A 21222-nucleotide genomic window follows, 5' to 3' on the forward strand; every position below is an offset into this window, starting at 1 on the left:
AGAGAGAGAGCGTGAGAGAGAGAGAAAGAGAAAGAGAAAGAGCGAGAGAGAGAGAGAGAGAGAGAGAGAGAGAAAGAGAGCGAGAGAGAGAGAGAGAGAGAGAGAGAGAATTAGAGAGAGCATACTTAAATTCACACAGGACACCGGTTAAGACAGGAGAAGTACTCCATATATAACAGACTGACCCTAGCCCCCCAACACATAAACTATTGCAGCATAAATACTGGAGCCTGAGACAGGAGGGGTCAGGAGACCCTGTGGCCCCATTCGACAATACCCCCGGACAGGGCCAAACAGGCAGGATATAACCGCACCCATTTTGCCAAAGCACATCCCCCACGTCACTAGAGGGATATCTTCAACCACCAACTTACTATCCTGAGACAAGGCCGAGTATAGCCCACAAAGATCTCCCCCACGGCACGAACCTGTGGAGGGGCGCCAACCTGGACAGGAAGATCAACGAGCCATTTCACACCGGTTACACTTATCCAGACAAACAGACAGATAGACAGTCCACACCAAGCTCCAACTGGCAGTGGAGAGATCATCCTGGTTGGTTTGTGTGATTGATAATGGGGTAGTAATAACATAGGTCATTGAGTATTCAAATAGGGAGGTGTTCTTCATGATTGGCATTGCAGTGTATTCTGACTTTTTTCTCAGGCTAGTGATCAAATCAAATCAAATCAAATGTATTTATATAGCCCTTCGTACATCAGCTGATATCTCAAAGTGCTGTACAGAAACCCAGCCTAAAACCCCAAACAGCAAGCAATGCAGGTGTAGAAGCACGTGCTTGCTGTTATTAAGGGTTTTTCCTTTGTTGGTCTTCCTTATACTGGCAAACAGTGTTGGTATTTGACAAGATTGATGACAAGGCCTTTGGGAAATATTGTCCAGCATGCTGCTGCCCTCTCTCTCTCTCTCAATTCAATTCAATTCAATTCAAGGGCTTTATTGGCATGGGAAACATGTGTTAACATTGCCAAAGCAAGTGAGGTAGACAACATACAAAGTTAATATATAAAGTGAAAAACAACAAAAATTAACAGTAAACATTACACATACAGATGTTTCAAAACAATAAAGACATTACAAATGTCATATTATATATATATATACAGTGTTCTAACAATGTACAAATGGCTAAAGGACACAAGATAAAATAAATAAGCATAAATATGGGTTGTATTTACAATGGTGTCTGTTCTTCACTGGTTGCCCTTTTCTCGTGGCAACAGGTCACAAATCTTGCTGCTGTGATGGCACACTGTGGAATTTCACCCAGTAGATATGGGAGTTTTTCAAAATTTGATTTGTTTTCGAATTCTTTGTGGATCTGTGTAATCTGGGGGAAATATGTCTCTCTAATATGGTCATACATTGGGCAGGAGGTTAGGAAGTTCAGCTCAGTTTCACCTCATTTTGTGGGCAGTGAGCACATAGCCTGTCTTCTCTTGAGAGCCATGTCTGCCTACGGCGGCCTTTCTCAATAGCAAGGCTATGCTCACTGAGTCTGTACATAGTCAAAGCTTTCCTTAATTTTGGGTTAGTCACAGTGGTCAGGTATTCTGCCGTTGTGTACTCTCTGTGTAGGGCCAAATAGCATTCTAGTTTGCTCAGTTTTTTTGTCAACTCTTTCCAATGTGTCAAGTAATTATCTTTTTGTTTTCTCATGATTTGGTTGGGTCTAATTGTGCCGTTGTCCTGGGGCTCTGTAGGGTGTGTTTGTTTTTGTGAACAGAGCCCCAGGACCAGCTTGTTTAGGGGACTCTTCTCCAGGTTCATCTCTCTGTAGGTGATGGCTTTGTTATGGAAGGTTTGGGAATCGCTTCCTTTTAGGTGGTTGTAGAATTTAACGGCTCTTTTCTGGAATTTGATAATTAGTGGGTATCGGCCTAATTCTGCTCTGCATGCATTATTTGGTGTTCTACGTTATACACGTAGGATATTTTTGCAGAATTCTGCATGCAGAGTCTCAATTTGGTGTTTGTCCCATTTTGTGAAGTCTTGGTTGGTGAGCGGACCCCAGACCTCACAACCATAAAGGGCAATGGGCTCTATGACTGATTCAAGTATTTTTTGCCAAATCCTAATTGGTATGTTGAAATTTATGTTCCTTTTGATGGCATAGAATGCCCTTCTTGCCTTGTCTCTCAGATCGTTCACAGCTCTGTGGAAGTTACCTGTGGCGCTGATGTTTAGGCCAAGGTATGTATAGTTTTTTGTGTGCTCTAGGGCAACAGTGTCTAGATAGAATTTGTATTTGTGGTCCTGGTGACTGGACCTTTTTTGGAACACCATTATTTTGGTCTTACTGAGATTTACTGTCTGGGCCCAGGTCTGACAGAATCTGTGCATAAGATCTAGGTGCTGCTGTAGGCCCTCCTTGGTTGGTGACAGAAGCACCAGATCATCAGAAAACAGCAGACATTTGACTTCGGATTCTAGCAGGGGGAGGCTCTCTCTCTCTCTCTCTCTCTCTCTCCCTCTCTCCCCCTCTCCCTCCTTGAATTAGTTCACTTCCCTTCCTCTATCGAGGGTGAGTCCCAGCAAAGACAAGCGGTTGGTTGACTTGGCAGGCTCTCTCTCTCTCTCTCTCTCTCTCTCTCTCTCTCTCTCTCTCCCCCTCTCCCTCTCTCCCCCTCTCCCTCCTTGAATTAGTTCACTTCCCTTCCTCTATCGAGGGTGAGTCCCAGCAAAGACAAGCGGTTGGTTGACTTGGCAGGCTCTCTCTCTCTCCATCTCTTTCCCTCTATCTCTTTAATCCCTACCTCCCTCTCGCTCTCTCTCTCTCTCTCTTTCCCTGAAAATATATATATTTTTAAATGTTATCACTCTCTTTATTTCCCTCCCTATTTTTCACAGTTAGCTCGTTGGACCACATTATCTCCCCACTTGGTCCATGTTTCCTGCCTGGGCCAGCTATAGGTCATGGACTGGGGCAGGATTCTCTTTGTTTGGTTGGAGACTGCATTTCAACAAATCCTTTTTTCGGTGACTATACATGAACACACACACACACACTGGTGGGCGTGCCCTGCAGCTGTGAGGAGTGAGTGAGGAAGTGTGTGTATCTTGTAGGAGGTGTATCATTAACAAATAGTGTCTTTGTGTTTCACTGTTGAGGCCCACTGGTTCAGGAACTAAATATGTTTCACTGCTGAGGCCCCCTGGTTCAGGAACTCAATCTGTTTCACTGCTGAGATGCCCTGGTTCAGGAACTAAATCTGTTTCACTGCTGAGGCCCCCTGATTCAGGAACTCAATCTGTTTCACTGCTGAGGTGCCCTGGTTCAGGAACTCAATCTGTTTCACTGCTGAGGTGCCCTGGTTTAGGAACCCAATCTGTTTCACTGCTGAGATGCCCTGGATCAGGAACTCAATCTGTTTCACTGCTGAGATGCCCTGGTTCAGGAACTCAATCTGTTTCACTGCTGAGATGCCCTGGTTCAGGAACTCAATCTGTTTCACTGCTGAGGTGGCCTGGTTCAGGAACTCAATCTGTTTCACTGCTGAGGTGCCCTGGTTCAGGAACTCAATTGGTTTCAATGCTGAGATGCCCTGGTTCAGGAACTCAATCTGTTTCACTGCTGAGGTGCCCTGGTTCAGGAACTCAATTTGTTTCACTGCTGAGGTGCCCTGGTTTAGGAACCCAATCTGTTTCACTGCTGAGATGCCCTGGTTCAGGAACTCAATCTGTTTCACTGCTGAGGTGCCCTGGTTCAGGAACTCAATCTGTTTCCCTGCTGAGTCCCCCTGGTTCAGGAACTCAATCTGTTTCACTGCTGAGATGCCCTGGTTCAGGAACTCAATCTGTTTCACTGCTGAGGTGCCCTGGTTCAGGAACTCAATCTGTTTCACTGCTGAGGTGCCCTGGTTCAGGAACTCAATTGGTTTCACTGCTGAGTTGCCCTGGTTTAGGAACCCAATCTGTTTCACTGCTGAGATGCCCTGGTTCAGGAACTCAATCTGTTTCACTGCTGAGATGCCCTGGTTCAGGAACTCAATCTGTTTCACTGCTGAGGTGCCCTGGTTCAGGAACTCAATCTGTTTCACTGCTGAGGTGCCCTGGTTCAGGAACTCAATTGGTTTCACTGCTGAGATGCCCTGGTTCAGGAACTCAATCTGTTTCACTGCTGAGGTGCCCTGGTTCAGGAACTCAATTTGTTTCACTGCTGAGGTGCCCTGGTTCAGGAACTCAATTGGTTTCACTGCTGAGATGCCCTGGTTCAGGAACTCAATCTGTTTCACTGCTGAGGTGCCCTGGTTCAGGAACTCAATTTGTTTCACTGCTGAGGTGCCCTGGTTCAGGAACTCAATTGGTTTCACTGCTGAGGTGCCCTGGTTTAGGAACCCAATCTGTTTCACTGCTGAGGTGCCCTGGTTCAGGAACTCAATTGGTTTCACTGCTGAGGTGCCCTGGTTCAGGAACTAAATGTGTTCATGTTTGACCCAGTGGGTTTGACACTGGGTCGTCTGACTTTATCTGCATCTCAGAAAGCATGTTAACATGTCTGCTATGTGTGTGACTAAATGCTGGTGTCTATTTTATATGTATCTTTTATTTTATTTCACCTTTATTTAACCAGGTAGGCTAGTTGAGAACACCTTTATTTAACCAGGTAGGCTAGTTGAGAACACCTTTATTTAACCAGGTAGGCTAGTTGAGAACACCTTTATTTAACCAGGTAGGCTAGTTGAGAACACCTTTATTTAACCAGGTAGGCTAGTTGAGAACACCTTTATTTAACCAGGTAGGCTAGTTGAGAACACCTTTATTTAACCAGGTAGGCTAGTTGAGAACACCTTTATTTAACCAGGTAGGCTAGTTGAGAACACCTTTATTTAACCAGGTAGGCTAGTTGAGAACACCTTTATTTAACCAGGTAGGCTAGTTGAGAACACCTTTATTTAACCAGGTAGGCTAGTTGAGAACACCTTTATTTAACCAGGTAGGCTAGTTGAGAACACCTTTATTTAACCAGGTAGGCCAGTTGAGAACACCTTATTTAACCAGGTAGGCTAGTTGAGAACACCTTTATTTAACCAGGTAGGCCAGTTGAGAACACCTTTATTTAACCAGGTGGGCTAGTTGAGAACACCTTTATTTAACCAGGTAGGCTAGTTGAGAACACCTTTATTTAACCAGGTAGTTGAACCTATTTAACCAGGTAGGCTAGTTGAGAACACCTTTATTTAACCAGGTAGGCTAGTTGAGAACACCTTTATTTAACCAGGTAGGCTAGTTGAGAACACCTTTATTTAACCAGGTAGGCTAGTTGAGAACACCTTTATTTAACCAGGTAGGCTAGTTGAGAACACCTTTATTTAACCAGGTAGGCTAGTTGAGAACACCTTTATTTAACCAGGTAGGCTAGTTGAGAACACCTTTATTTAACCAGGTAGGCTAGTTGAGAACACCTTTATTTAACCAGGTAGGCTAGTTGAGAACACCTTTATTTAACCAGGTAGGCTAGTTGAGAACACCTTTATTTAACCAGGTAGGCTAGTTGAGAACACCTTTATTTAACCAGGTAGGCTAGTTGAGAACACCTTTATTTAACCAGGTAGGCTAGTTGAGAACACCTTTATTTAACCAGGTAGGCTAGTTGAGAACACCTTTATTTAACCAGGTAGGCTAGTTGAGAACACCTTTATTTAACCAGGTAGGCTAGTTGAGAACACCTTTATTTAACCAGGTAGGCTAGTTGAGAACACCTTTATTTAACCAGGTAGGCCAGTTGAGAACACCTTTATTTAACCAGGTAGGCTAGTTGAGAACACCTTTATTTAACCAGGTAGGCTAGTTGAGAACACCTTTATTTAACCAGGTAGGCTAGTTGAGAACACCTTTATTTAACCAGGTAGGCTAGTTGAGAACACCTTTATTTAACCAGGTAGGCCAGTTGAGAACACCTTTATTTAACCAGGTAGGCCAGTTGAGAACACCTTTATTTAACCAGGTAGGCCAGTTGAGAACAAGTTCTCATTTACAACTGCGACCTGGCCAAGATAAAGCAAAGCAGTGTGACAAAAACAACAACACGGAGTTACACATAAACAAACATACAGTCAATAACAAAATAGAAAAATATATGTACAGTGTGTGCAAATGTAGAAGAGTAGGGAGGTAAGGCAATAAATAGGCCCTAGAGACAAAATAATTACAATTTAGCAATAACACTGGAGTGATAGATGTGCAGATGATGATGTGCAAGTAGAGATACTGGGGTGCAAAAGAGCAAGAGGATAAGGAACAATATGGGGATGAGGTAGTTGGGAGTGCTATTTACAGACTGGCTGTGTACAGGTACATTGATCGGTAAGCTGCTCTGACAGCTGATGCTTAAAGTTAGAGAGGGAGATATAAGACTCCCAAGATTTTTGCAATTCATTCCAGTCATTGGCAGCAGAGAACTGGAAGGAAAGGCGGCCAAAGGAAGTGTTGGCTTTGGGGATGACCAGTGAGATATACCTGCTGGAGCGCGTGCTACGGGTGGGTGTTGCTATGGAGACCAGTGAGCTGAGATACGGCAGGACTTTACCTAGCAAAGAGTTATAGATGACCTGGAGCCAGTGGGTTTGGCGACAAATATGTAGTGAGGGACAGCCAACAAGAGCATACAGGTCGCAGTGGTGGGTAGTATATGGGGCTTTGGTGACAAAACGGATGGCACTGTGATAGACTCCATCCAGTTTGCTGAGTAGAGTGTTGGAGGCTATTTTGTACATGACATCGCCGAAGTCAAGGATCGGTAGGATAGTCAGTTTTACAAGGGTATGTTTGGCAGCATGAGTGACGGAGGATTTGTTGCGAAATAGGAAGCTGATTCTAAATTTTATTTGGGATTGGAGATGCTTAATGTGAGTCTGGAAGTAGAGTTCACAGTCTAAACAGACACCTAGGTATTTATAGTTGTCCACATATTCAGAACCATCCAGAGTAGTGATGCTAGTCGGGCGGGAGGGTTTCGGGCAGCAATCGGTTAAAGAGCATGCACTTAGTTTTACTGCCATTTAAAAGCAGTTGGAGGCCTTGGAAGTAATGTTGTTTGGCATTGACGCTCATTTGGAGGTATGTTAGCACAGTGTCCAAAGAAAGGCCAGATGCATACAGAATGGTGTCGTCTGCGTAGAGGTGGATCAGAGAATCACCAGCAGCAAGTGCGACATCATTGATATATACAGAGAAAAGAGTCGGCCCTAGAATTTAACCCTGTGGCACCCCCATAGAGACTGCCAGAGGTCCAGACAACAGGCCCTCCGATTTGACACATTGAACTCAATCTGAGAAGTAGTTGGTGAACCAGGCGAGGCAGTCATTTGAGAAGCCAAGGCTGTTGAGTCTGCCGAATAAGAATACAGTGATTGAGTCGAAAGCCTTGGCCAGGTCGATGAATATGGCTGCACAGTACTGTCTTTTATCGATGGCGGTTATGATATTGTTTAGGACGTTGAGCATGGCTGAGGTGCACCCATGACCAGCTTGGAAACCAGATTGCATAGTGGAGAAGGTACGGTGGGATTCGAAATTATCTGTTTGTTAACTTGGCTTTCGAAGATTTTAGAAGGGCAGGGCAGGATGGATATAGGTCTATAACAGTTTGGGTCTAGAGTGTCTCCCCTTTGAAGAGGGGGCTTTCCAATCTTTGGGGATCTCAGACGATACGAAAGAGAGGTTGAATAGGCTAGTAATAGGGGTTGCAAATATTTCGGCAGGTTATTTTAGAAGAGGGTCCAGATTGTCTAGCCCAGCTGATTTGTAGGGATCCAGATTTTGCAGCTCTTTCAGAACATCAGCTGTCTGGATTTGGGTGAAGGAGAAGGGGGGGCTTGTGCAAGTTGCTGCAGGGGGTGCTGAGATGTTTGCCCGGAGTAGGAGTAGGGGTAGGGGTAGGGGTAGCCAGGTGGAAAGCATGGCCAGCCGTAGAAAAATGCTTATTGAAATGATCAATTATCTTAGATGTATTGGTGGTGACAATGTTTCCTAGCCTCAGAGCAGTGGGCAGCTGGGAGGAAGTACTCTTATTCTCCATGGACTTTACAGTGTCCCAAAACATTTTGGAATTAGTGCTACAGGAGGCAAATTTCTGTTTGAAAAAGCTAGTCCTTGCTTTCCTAACTGACTGAGTATATTGGTTCCTGACTTCTCTGAAAAGTTGCATATCGCCGGGGCTATTCGATGCTAATGCAGAACGTCACAGGATGTTTTTTTACTGGTCAAGGGCAGTCAAGTCTGGGGTGAACCAAGGATTATATCTGCTCACAGTTCTACATTTTGTGAATGGGGCATGCTTCTTTAAGATGGTGAGGAAAGCACTTTTAAAGAGCAACCAGGAATCTTCTACTGACGGGATGAGGCAATATCCTTCCAGGATACCCGGACCAGGTTCACCAATGTAACAAGAGCAGTAAAAATACATGTTTAGTCATACCCATACAGTCTGACCCATAGGACTCTGTTCAGAAGTAGTGCACTATGTTTTACCAGAACCCATAGGACTCTGTTCAGAAGTAGTGCACTACATAAAGGATATTTTACCATTTGGGACACAGAGCAAGTAATCATGATATAACTTCGCAATATGGCGGGGGATGTGTGGTATATGGCCAATATACCACGGCTAAGGGCTGTTCTTAGGATACAGTACTTAGTCGTGGTATATTGGTCATATACCACAAACCCCTGATGTGCCTTATTGCTATTATAACTGTTTACCAATGTAATAAGAGCTGTAAAAATGCATGTTTAGTCATACCCATGGCACACGGTCTGATATATCATGGCTGTCAGCCAATCAGCATTCAGGGATCGAACTAACCATTTTCAATGAGAAACCAGAGAAAACTGACCTGCCGTGTGTGTGTGAGTGTTTGTGTCTTTTGTGTGTCTGAACAGTGTTGCTCCCTTACTGAAGACTGGTTTTCTGATGTGGACCCTCCTCTGGGCTTAACAACCTACTGCCAGGCAATTATCATATATATCTGCAGAGAACAACTGGTCAGAGAGTATGAGTGTGGGCATGCGTCTGTGGGCACGCGTGTGTGTGTGGGCATGCTTGTGTGTGTGGGCATGCATGTGTGTGTGGGCATGCGTGTGTGTGTGGGCATGCGTGTGTGTGTGGGCATGCGTGTGTGTGTGGGCATGCGTGTGTGTGTGGGCATGCATGTGTGTGTGGGCATGCATGTGTGTATGGGCATGCGTGTGTGTGTGGGCATGCGTGTGTGTGTGGGCATGCGTGTGTGTGTGGGCATGCGTGTGTTTGTGGGCATGCGTGTGTGTGTGGGCATGCGTGTGTGTGTGGGCATGCGTGTGTGTGTGGGCATGCGTGTGTGTGTGGGCATGCGTGTGTGTGTGTGTGGGCATGCGTGTGTGTGTGGGCATGCGTGTGTGTGTGTGGGCATGCGTGTGTGTGTGGGCATGCGTGTGTGTGTGGGCATGCGTGTGTGTGTGTGTGGGCATGCGTGTGTGTGTGGGCATGCGTGTGTGTGTGGGCATGCGTGTGTGTGTGGGCATGCGTGTGTTTGTGGGCATGCGTGTGTGTGTGGGCATGCGTGTGTGTGTGGGCATGCGTGTGTGTGTGGGCATGCGTGTGTGTGTGTGTGTGGGCATGCGTGTGTGTGTGGGCATGCGTGTGTGTGTGTGCATGCGTGTGTGTGTGGGCATGCGTGTGTGTGTGGGCATGCGTGTGTGTGTGGGCATGCGTGTGTGTGTGTGTGTGGGCATGCGTGTGTGTGTGTGTGTGGGCATGCGTGTGTGTGTGTGTGTGGGCATGCGTGTGTGTGTGTGTGGGCATGCGTGTGTGTGTATATGTAACAGCTTGCTTCTCTACCAATCCGATTCTCTTCCATCTTAATGAAACATGGACATCCTCACACATTGTCTGAGTAGCTGGCATATCAAATCAGTTCAGGCACAGCACGCCTATTTACTCCACTGTGTGTGAGGAGAGGGGGAGAGATGTCTTGGCCTAGACCACTGTTTCTCACAGCCATTGTATGGACATCTGGGTTTCCACTACCCCATAGAGAGAGAGAGAGAGAGAGAGAGAGAGAGAGAGAGAGAGAGAGAGAGAGAGAGAGAGAGAGAGAACCCATTGCCCTTTATGGTTCTGGGGTCCCCTCACCAACCAAGAATTCACAAAATGGGACAAACACCAAATTGAGACTCTGCATGAAGGATTCTGCAACAATATCCTCAGTGTACAACGTAAAATATCAATCCAAATCCAGAAAAGAGCCAAGAAAGCGATTCCCAAACCAGAGAGATGAACCTGGAGAAGAGTCCCCTAAACAAGCTGGTCCTGGGGCTCTGTTCACAAACACAAACACACCCCACAGAGCCCCAGGACAGCAGCACAATTAGACCCAACTAAAACAAAAAGATACTTACTTGACACATTGGAAAGAATTAACAAACAAACAGAGCAAACTAGAATGCTATTTGGCCCTAAACAGAGAGTACACAGTGTCAGAATACCTGACCACTGTGACTGACCCAAAATTAAGGAAAGCTTTGACTATGTACAGACTCAGTGAGCATAGCCTTGCTATTGAGAAAGGCCGCCGTAGGCAGACATGGCTCTCAAGAGAAGACAGGCTATGTGAACACAGCCCACAAAATGAGGTGGAAACTGAGCTGCACTTCCTAACCTCCTGCCAAATGTATGACCATATTAGAGACACATATTTCCCCCAGATTACACAGATACACAAAGAATTTGAAAACAAATCCAATTGAATAAAGTGTGTAATGTACTTCTGTGAGTGTAATGTACTTCTGTGAGTGTAATGTACTTCTGTGAGTGTAATGTACTTCTGTGAGTGTAATGTACTTCTGTGAGTGTAATGTACTTCTGTGAGTGTAATGTACTTCTGTGAGTGTAATGTACTTCTGTGAGTGTAATGTACGTCTGTGAGTGTAATGTACTTCTGTGAGTGTAATGTACTTCTGTGCGTGTAATGTACTTCTGTGAGTGTAATGTACGTCTGTGAGTGTAATGTACTTCTGTGAGTGTAATGTACTTCTGTGAGTGTAATGTACTTCTGTGAGTGTAATGTACTTCTGTGAGTGTAATGTACTTCTGTGAGCGTAATGTACTTCTGTGAGTGTAATGTACGTCTGTGAGTGTAATGTACTTCTGTGAGTGTAATGTACTTCTGTGAGTGTAATGTACTTCTGTGAGTGTAATGTACTTCTGTGAGTGTAATGTACTTCTGTGAGCGTCATGTTTACTGTTATTTTTTATTATTGTTTAATTCACTTTGGCAATGTAAACATATGCTTCCCATGCCAATGCAGACCTTATATTGAAAATTGAAATTGAATTGAAATTGAATTGAGAGAGAGAGAAGTGGAGAAAGAGATGGACCAGAGAGAGAGAGAGAGAGAGAGAGAGAGAGAGAGCTGGGGTAGGGCTGTAAATTGAGCTCATGGTTAGTCTAGGTCACTGTGTCTGTCGGTTCAGGCTCCATATGATTCACGATCACACAGACACACACACACCGACACACATGCACACATACACACACAAACACACAAATACACAAATACACACCCACACACACAGTTCACAGACCTGCTCTCAGGAACATAAACCTGCTTGCAGAGCTTAAGGTTTATTTTCACTCTGTTCTGAAAACAGGGAGCGGCCTAGTCCCACCTCGCACACCAACATCTGAATTATATACTCCTAAAAAGCTGACTTCATAAACATCATGATGTTATGTATCTACGTATTGGATGTATGTAAGTTCAGTACTGGGTTTCCCCTACCCCTGAGAGAGACAGAGAGATGGGGGGGGAGGGGACTAAGACAGAGATGAGGGGAGACAGAGATGAGGGGAGACAGAGAGATGGGGGGGAGAGACTAAGACAGAGATGAGGAGAGACAGAGATGAGGGGAGACAGAGAGATGGGGGGGGGACTAAGACAGAGATGAGGGGAGACAGAGATGAGGGGAGACAGAGAGATGGGGGGAGACTAAGACAGAGATGAGGGGAGACAGAGATGAGGGGAGACAGAGAGATGGGGGGGAGACTAAGACAGAGATGAGGGGAGACAGAGAGATGGGGGGGGGAGACTAAGACAGAGATGAGGGGAGACAGAGATGAGGGGAGACAGAGAGATGGAGGGGAGACTAAGACAGAGATGAGGGGAGACAGAGAGATGGGGGGGAGAGACTAAGACAGAGATGAGGGGAGACAGAGATGAGGGGAGACAGAGAGATGGGGGGGAGACTAAGACAGAGATGAGGGGAGACAGAGATGAGGGGAGACAGAGAGATGGGGGAGAGACTAAGACAGAGATGAGGGGAGACAGAGATGAGGGGAGACAGAGAGATGGGGGGGAGACTAAGACAGAGATGAGGAAAGACAGAGATGATGGGAGACAGAGAGATGGGGGAGAGACTAAGACAGAGATGAGGGGAGACAGAGATGAGGGGAGACAGAGAGATGGGGGGAGAGACTAAGACAGAGATGAGGAGAGACAGAGATAGACCAGAGAGAGAGAGTGAGAGAGATGCATGGGTATGCGTACGTGTCTATATTTGTTGACAGAAACAGAAAGTTGTTTAGTCTGGGTCGATTGACCTCTGTCCTCTCCCTCCCTGACCAGTAACTTCTGACCTCTAACCTTCAACCCCTTCCTTAGCGATGGATGTCCTGGTGACGGAGCTCAACGTTCTGCTGAAGCTGCTGGACAACGAGACTCTGAGCTTTCCTACTGAGGAGAAGAAGACCTCTGTTAGGAACCTGCTGAAACAACTACAGCCCACAGGTAGGAGACTACAGACAGACAGCTACTGCCACAGGTAGGAGACTACAGACAAACAGCTACAGCCACAGGTAGGAGACTACAGACAGACAGCTACAGCCACAGGTAGGAGACTACAGACAAACAGCTACAGCCACAGGTAGGAGACTACAGACAGACAGCTACAGCCCACAGGTAGGAGACTACAGACAGACAGCTACAGCCCACAGGTAGGAGACTACAGACAGACAGCTACAGCCACAGGTAGGAGACTACAGACAGACAGCTACAGCCACAGGTAGGAGACTACAGACCGACAGCTACAGCCCACAGGTAGGAGACTACAGACAGACAGCTACAGCCCACAGGTAGGAGACTACAGACAGACAGCTACAGCCCACAGGTAGGAGACTACAGACAGACAGCTACAGCCCACAGGTAGGAGACTACAGACCGACAGCTACAGCCCACAGGTAGGAGACTACAGACCGACAGCTACAGCCCACAGGTAGAAGACTACAGACAGACAGCTACAGCCCACAGGTAGGAGACTACAGACAGACAGCTACAGCCCACAGGTAGGAGACTACAGACAGACAGCTACAGCCCACAGGTAGGAGACTATAGACCGACAGCTACAGCCCACAGGTAGGTGACTACAGACAAACAGCTATAGCCACAGGTAGGAGACTACAGACAGAAAGCTATAGCCACAGGTAGAGGACTACAGACAGGCAGCTACAGCCCACAGGTAGGAGACTACAGACAGACAGCTACAGCCCACAGGTAGGAGACTACAGACAGGCAGCTACAGCCCACAGGTAGGAGACTACAGACAGGCAGCTACAGCCCACAGGTAGGAGACTACAGACAGAAAGCTATAGCCACAGGTAGAGGACTACAGACAGGCAGCTACAGCCCACAGGTAGGAGACTACAGACAGACAGCTACAGCCCACAGGTAGGAGACTACAGACAGGCAGCTACAGCCCACAGGTAGGAGACTACAGACAGGCAGCTACAGCCCACAGGTAGAGGACTACAGACAGACAGCTACAGCCCACAGGTAGGAGACTACAGACAGACAGCTACAGCCCACAGGTAGGAGACTACAGACAGACAGCTACAGCCCACAGGTAGGAGACTACAGACAGACAGCTACAGCCCACAGGTAGGAGACTACAGACAGACAGCTACAGCCCACAGGTAGGAGACTACAGACAGACAGCTACAGCCCACAGGTAGGAGACTACAGACAGACAGCTACAGCCACAGGTAGGAGACTACAGACAGACAGCTACAGCCCACAGGTAGGAGACTACAGACAGACAGCTACAGCCCACAGGTAGGAGACTACAGACAGGCAGCTACAGCCCACAGGTAGGAGACTACATACAGAAAGCTATAGCCACAGGTAGAGGACTACAGACAGACAGCTACAGCCACAGGTAGGAGACTACTGACAGACACATACAGCCCACAGGTAGGAGACTACAGACAGACAGCTACAGCCCACAGGTAGGAGACTACAGACAGACAGCTACAGCCCACAGGTAGGAGACTACAGACAGACAGCTACAGCCCACAGGTAGGAGACAAACAGAGGTATAGACCAGACCTCGTGCCAGATGGAAGGGGGTTTGTACAGGCACAGGTAGGAGACTACAGACAGACAGCTACAGCCCACAGGTAGGAGACAAACAGAGGTATAGACCAGACCTCGTGCCAGATGGAAGGGGGTTTGTACAGGCACAGGTAGGAGACTACAGACAGGCAGCTACAGCCCACAGGTAGGAGACAAACAGAGGTATAGACCAGACCTCGTGCCAGATGGAAGGGGGTTTGTACAGGCACAGGTAGGAGACTACAGACAGGCAGCTACAGCCCACAGGTAGGAGACAAACAGAGGTATAGACCAGACCTCGTGCCAGATGGAAGGGGGTTTGTACAGGCACAGGTAGGAGACTACAGACAGGCAGCTACAGCCCACAGGTAGGAGACTACAGACAGGCAGCTACAGCCCACAGGTAGGAGACAAACAGAGGTATAGACCAGACCTCGTGCCAGATGGAAGGGGGTTTGCACAGATGCTTGAATTTGTTTTATTATTATATTACATTGTTTATTTAACCTTCATCTAATTAGGCAAGTCGAAATGATTTGAAATAGTAATTAAACCCAGGTCTGACATAGACAGAGATAGACAGACAGGAACAGAGACATCACAGATGAAGTGAAATCAAACAATATAATATCTTTCTAAAAGTGTGTTTAAACAGCATGTTTTGTCTCAGTGACAGGACCAGACTACTTGTCCATGAACACGTCAGTCTACAGACACGGCACCAGCTTTGTGGAATCCCTCTTCGAGACCTTTGGTGAGTTTGGTTCTCGGAGCGATACTAACTTTATTTGAACAACCAGAGCATCAATAAAGGAGAAGTTAAAGATTTTAAAACTGTTTCTCCTGGCTCATTTTCAGGGTGAGCAACTGCCTAACTTCAAGTTGTAAAATGCTGAACTTTCCCTTTAACTGTCTTCTACCTCTGTCCAGACTGTGACCTGGGGGAGCTGAAAGACATGACAGAGGACAAGAAAGAGAAGCAGGACACACACACAGAGACACACACTGACACACACACTGAAACACACACTGACACAATACCCTCAAAACAGGTGAGCTACACATTACGCACGTATTGTTCCTGTGTGTTCATACATGTGTTTTTATGTGTGTCTATGAATCTGAAGTGCTGTATATCAATCCTACTAACCATTGAATTGTTCCCCTCAACAACAATGACGCTCTGGAATTAAATCATAGCTGGCCCATGTGGAGCATAAGCTGTGATATCACCCTGTACATAAAGTAGTGTGGGGGGGGGGGGTGACAGAGGTATGGCTCTAAGGGACCATGGGAGAGAAAGATAGAGTGAGAGGGACCAAGGGAGAGAGAGAGAGGGGGGGGGGGGTTGGACCAAGGGAGAGAAAGATAGAGCGAGAGGGACCGAGGGGGGGGGGGGGGGGGGGGGTTGGACCAAGGGAGAGAAAGATAGAGCGAGAGAGAGAGAGAGAGAGAGGGGGGGTTGGACCAAGGGAGAGAAAGATAGAGCGAGAGGGATCGAGGGAGAGAGAGAGGGGGGGGGGTTGGACCAAGGGAGAGAAAGATAGAGCGAGAGGGACCGGGGGGGGGGGGGGGGGGGGTGGACCAAAGGAGAGAAAGAGAGAGCGAGAGAGAGAGAGGGGGGGGGTTGGACCAAGGGAGAGAAAGATAGAGCGAGAGGGACCGAGGGAGAGAGAGGGGGGGGGGGTTGGACCAAGGGAGAGAAAGATAGAGCGAGAGGGACCGAGGGAGAGAGAGAGAGAGGGACGGGGGGGGTTGGACAAAGGGAGAGAAAGATAGAGCAAGAGGGACCGAGGGGGGGGGGGGGGGGGGGGGGGGGGGGGGTTGGACCAAGGGAGAGAAAGATAGAGCGAGAGAGAGAGAGAGAGAGGGGGGGTTGGACCAAGGGAGAGAAAGATAGAGCGAGAGGGACCGAGGGGGGGGGGGGGGTTGGACCAAGGGAGAGAAAGATAGAGCGAGAGAGAGAGAGAGAGGGGGGGGGTTGGACCAAGGGAGAGAAAGATAGAGTGAGAGGGACCGAGGGAGAGAGAGGGGGGGGGGGGTTGAACCATGGGAGAGAAAGATAGAGCGAGAGGGATCGAGGGAGAGAGAGAGGGGGGGGGTTGGACCAAGGGAGAGAAAGATAGAGCGAGAGGGACCGGGGGGGGGGGGGGTTGGACCAAGGGAGAGAAAGATAGAGCGAGAGAGAGAGAGAGAGAGGGGGGGGTTGGACCAAGGGAGAGAAAGATAGAGCGAGAGGGACCGAGGGGGGGGGGGGGGGGTTGGACCAAGGGAGAGAAAGATAGAGCGAGAGAGAGAGAGAGAGGGGGGGGGGTTGGACCAAGGGAGAGAAAGATAGAGTGAGAGGGACCGAGGGAGAGAGAGGGGGGGGGGGTTGAACCATGGGAGAGAAAGATAGAGCGGAGAGGATCGAGGGAAGAAAGGGGGGGGGTTGGACCCAAGGGAAGAAAGATTAGAAGCGAGAGGGCCCGGGGGGGGGGGGGGGGGTGGACCCAAAGGAGAGAAAGGAGAGAGCGAGGAAGAGGAGAGAGGGGGGGGGGGGTTGGACCAGAGGGAGAGAAAGGATAGAGCGAGAGGGACCGAGGGAAGAAGATGAGGGGGGGGGGTTGGACCAATGTGGAGAGAAAAGTCAGTTAGAGCCGAGAGGGACCGAGGGGAGAGAGAGAGGAGGACCGGGGCGGGATTGGAACAAAGGGAGAGACCAAGATTAAGAGCAAGGAGTAGAGGGGGGGGATTGGACCAAGGAGAGAAAGACCATAGAGCGACCGAAGAGAGAGAGAGAGAGGGGGGTTGGACCAAGGGAGAGAAAGATAGAGCAGAGAGAGAGAGGGGGGGTTGGACCAAGGGAGAGAAAGATAGAGCGAGAGGGACCGAGAGAGAGAGAGAGAGAGAGAGAGAGGGGGGGGGGGTTGGACCAGGGGAGAGAAAGACAGAGCGAGAGGGACCGAGAGAGAGAGAGAGAGAGAGAGAGAGGGGGGGGGGGGGGGGGGTTGGACCAAGGGAGAGAAAGATAGAGCGAGAGGGACCGAGGGAGAGAGAGGGGAGGGGGACAGATTGGTCCTCCATAGTGTTAGATGATCCCCCATAGTGTTGATGATCCCCCATAGTGTTAGATGATCCCCCATAGTGTTAGATGATCCCCCATAGTGTTGATGATCCCCCATAGTGTTAGATGATCCCCCATAGTGTTAGATGATCCCCCATAGTGTTAGATGATCCCCCATTGTGTTGATGATCCCCCATAGTGTTAGATGATCCCCCATAGTGTTAGATGATCCCCCATGGTGTTAGATGATCCCCCATAGTGTTAGATGATCGCCCATAGTGTTAGATGATCCCCCATAGTGTTAGATGATCCCCCATAGTGTTAGATGATCCCCCATAGTGTTAGATGATCCCCCATAGTGTTGATGATCCCCCATAGTGTGATGATCGCCCATAGTGTTAGTTGATCCCCCATTGTGTTGATGATCCTCCATAGTGTTAGTTGATCCCCCATTGTGTTGATGATCCCCCATTGTGTTGATGATCCTCCATAGTGTTAGTTGATCCCCCATTGTGTTGATGATCCTCCATAGTGTTAGTTGATCCCTCATTGTGTTGATGATCCCCCATAGTGCTTTCAGAGCTCATTCTGAGGTGTGGTGGAGTGTTTCCTGTCTAGTCCCATTTCTACACTTATTTTACAAGTGACCTAGCTTTGCACAGTGTGTGTGTTTGTGGTGTGTGTGTACGTTCATGCGTGTGTGTGTGTGATTCATAGAAACATTGCAAACAAACTGTTGTTTTTCATGTGTGGTTACATGTGTATTGGTATGTAATGTGTCATATAAGTGCAGTACCTGTGTTTACCTATCCTATAGAGCAGTCCAGACTCCTCTCCCCCCCGCTCCTCAGAGACCCCTCCGCCCCTGCCCACCACCCCCCCTCCTGAGGCTTACTATGAAGAGGCAGTACCTCTCAGCCCTGGCAAGCAGCCAGAGTACATCACCACACGTGGGAGCTCCAGCCCTCCTAACTCCATAGAGGATGGTTACTATGAGGATGCAGACATCAACTCTCCTTCTACCTGCATCAACGGACGACAACGCAAAAACTCCTGTGAGTCAAACGTTGTAGAAAACATATCCTACAGGACCACAACGAGACCAGGTACATAGCTTCTGGTCTGTGTGGTTACAACTCCCTTTCCAGGGTGACATTGGCGTTTTGTTCTTTGTAATAAACATGTGCAGATGTATGTATGTATGTATGTATGTATGTATGTATGTATGTGTGTGTGTGTGTGTCTTTTCTACAATCGAGAGAGAAGTGTGTTAACATTTCACTCCTAAAGAGATTTTTAAGAATTGTATTCCTTAACACAGACAACTGTAGTTTCTTCTGATTGGTCACAGTCTAACTGTAGTTTATTCTGATTGGTTTCAGTCTAACTGTAGTTTCTTCTGATTGGTCACAGTCTAAATGTAGTTTCTTCTCATTGGTTTCAGTCTAACTGTAGTTTCTTCTGATTGGTTTCAGTCTAACTGTAGTTTCTTCTGATTGGTTTCAGTCTAACTGTAGTTTCTTCTGATTGGTCTCAGTTTAACCGTAGTTTCTTCTGATTGGTCTCAGTCTAACTGTAGTTTATTGGTCTCAGTCTGTAGTTTCTTCTGATTGGTCTGTCTAACTGTAGTTTCTTGGTCTCTCCCTCTCCCCAGACAATGACTCTGATGCTCTGAGTAGTTCCTATGAGTCGTATGAGGAGGATGAAGAGGAAAGGGGAGCAGGACCAGGGTCCAGGCTGACCCACCACTGGCCTAGTGATGAGAGCTCCATGCTCCCTGTCAGAGACTGTAGGATATGTGCCTTCCTGCTGCGAAGAAACGCTTCGGACAGTGGGCCAAGCAACTGACTGTCATACGGGACAACAGGCTACAGGTACACACACACACACACACACACACACACACACACACACACACACACACACACCACACACACACACACACACACACACACACACACAATCCTTAACCCATGTGTTCTCTCCTCCAGTGCTATAAGAGCTCTAAGGACGTGTCCCCGTATGTTGACCTGCCCCTGACCCTTTGCACTGTTGTCTACGCCCCCTAAAGAGGGACGCAGGAAGAGACATGAGCTGAGGTTCTCTCCACCCAGTGGAGAGGCTCTGGTCCTGGCTGTGCAGAGCCGGGAGCAGGCACACAGGTGGCTCAGGGTGAGGACAACACACACACACACATACACACACACACACACACACACACACACACACATACACACACACACAGACACACACACACACACATACACACACCTGTCACACACACACACTTTTCCTTTCCCTTTCCACATCCATGTGTGTGTGTGTGTGTGTGTGTGTGTGTGGTGTGTGTGGTGTGTGTGTGTGTGTGTGTGTGTGTGTGTGTGTGTGTGTGTGTGTGTGTGTGTGTGTGTGTGTGTGTGTGTTCTCAGGTGGTCCGTAAAGTGAGTCAGGGAAAAGGACCAGAAGAGTCCACTTCTCCCATGATGCCCAGAAAGACTGAGCTGGACAAGGTGTGTGTTACACTAGAGTCAGTGTGTGTTACACTAGATTAAGTGTGTGTTGTGTGTAGAAACCCCAATAGAATCCACAGCCTAAATACAGAAAACATTTACAGAAAAATAACAGAACAACAGAATAATAGCAGAACAACAGAATAATAACAGAAACAACAGAATAATAACAGAACAACAGAATAATAGCAGAACAACAGAATAATAGCAGAACAACAGAATAATAACAGAACAACAGAATAATAACAGAACAACAGAATAATAGCAGAACAACAGAATAATAACAGAACAACAGAATAATAACAGAGCAACAGAATAATAACAGAACAACAGAAAATAACAGAACAACAGAATAATAACAGAACAACAGATATAATAGCAGAACAACCAGAATAATAGCAGAACAACAGAATAATAACAGAACAACAGAATAATAGCAGACAACAGAATAATAGCAGAAACAGACAGAATAATAGCAGAACAACAGAATAATAACAGAACAAACAGAATAATAGCAGAACAACAGAATAATAACAGAAACAGAATAAAACAGAACAGCAGAATAATAGCAGAACAACAGAATAATAACAGAACAGCAGAATAATAGCAGAACAACAGAATAATAACAGAACAACAGAATAATAAAGAACAACAGAATAAAACAGAACAACAGAATAATAACAGAACAACATAATAATAACAGAACAACAGAATAATAACAGAACAGCAGAATAATAACAGAACAACAGGAATAATATCAGAACAACAGAATAATAACAGAACAACAGAATAATACAGAACAACAGAATAATAACAGAACAGCAGAATAATAACAGAACAAAGCAAACAAAATAGGGAATAGGGTGCCATTTGGGGACATAGTCATGGTGGTTGCTAAAAACAATAGCTGACTAGACGTTGGACATATCCTTTCTTTCAACTGGTTAAAGCTTGTCACTCTGTGCAAAACATGCCTCTCTCTCTCTCCCTCTCTCCCTCTGTCCCCCTGCATAAAGTTCAGTACGAGAGAGAGGTAAGGGAAAGGAGAGAGCATGGTGGAATTAGGCTTCAACTGTTGTGTGTTTTGTGTTTTCCTGATTGAACTGAATATACTGTTATTATGTCCTTACTCTTTCCTCTCAGAGGCTGTCTGGTGAAAAAACTATGTTCAGACAGTGTTGAAGTGCCTACAGGAGAGAATAACAGGGACAACAGAGAGAATGGTGAGAGACTGCTGTGTTGTGTGTGGGTTCGATTCTCGCTGGGGCCACTGATGGAAAA

The 21222-nt window shown here is 47.1% G+C and overlaps 1 protein-coding gene across 1 annotated transcript in view; it reads left to right on the plus strand.

Moving 5' to 3' along the window:
- The window catches only part of LOC109883139 (actin filament-associated protein 1-like 1), a 43698-nt gene that overhangs the window by 6458 nt on the left and 16018 nt on the right, over positions 1–21222 (plus strand). Inside the window, 10 exon segments of the mRNA XM_031791351.1 lie at positions 12661–12786; positions 15056–15139; positions 15316–15384; positions 18265–18486; positions 19086–19241; positions 19244–19305; positions 19423–19494; positions 19496–19603; positions 19861–19941; positions 21085–21120. Of these exon segments, the coding sequence (XP_031647211.1) occupies positions 12661–12786; positions 15056–15139; positions 15316–15384; positions 18265–18486; positions 19086–19241; positions 19244–19305; positions 19423–19494; positions 19496–19603; positions 19861–19941; positions 21085–21120 (1016 nt within the window).

Source organism: Oncorhynchus kisutch, linkage group LG15 (genome assembly GCF_002021735.2).
Source record: "Oncorhynchus kisutch isolate 150728-3 linkage group LG15, Okis_V2, whole genome shotgun sequence".
NCBI classification, from domain to species: domain Eukaryota; kingdom Metazoa; phylum Chordata; class Actinopteri; order Salmoniformes; family Salmonidae; genus Oncorhynchus; species Oncorhynchus kisutch.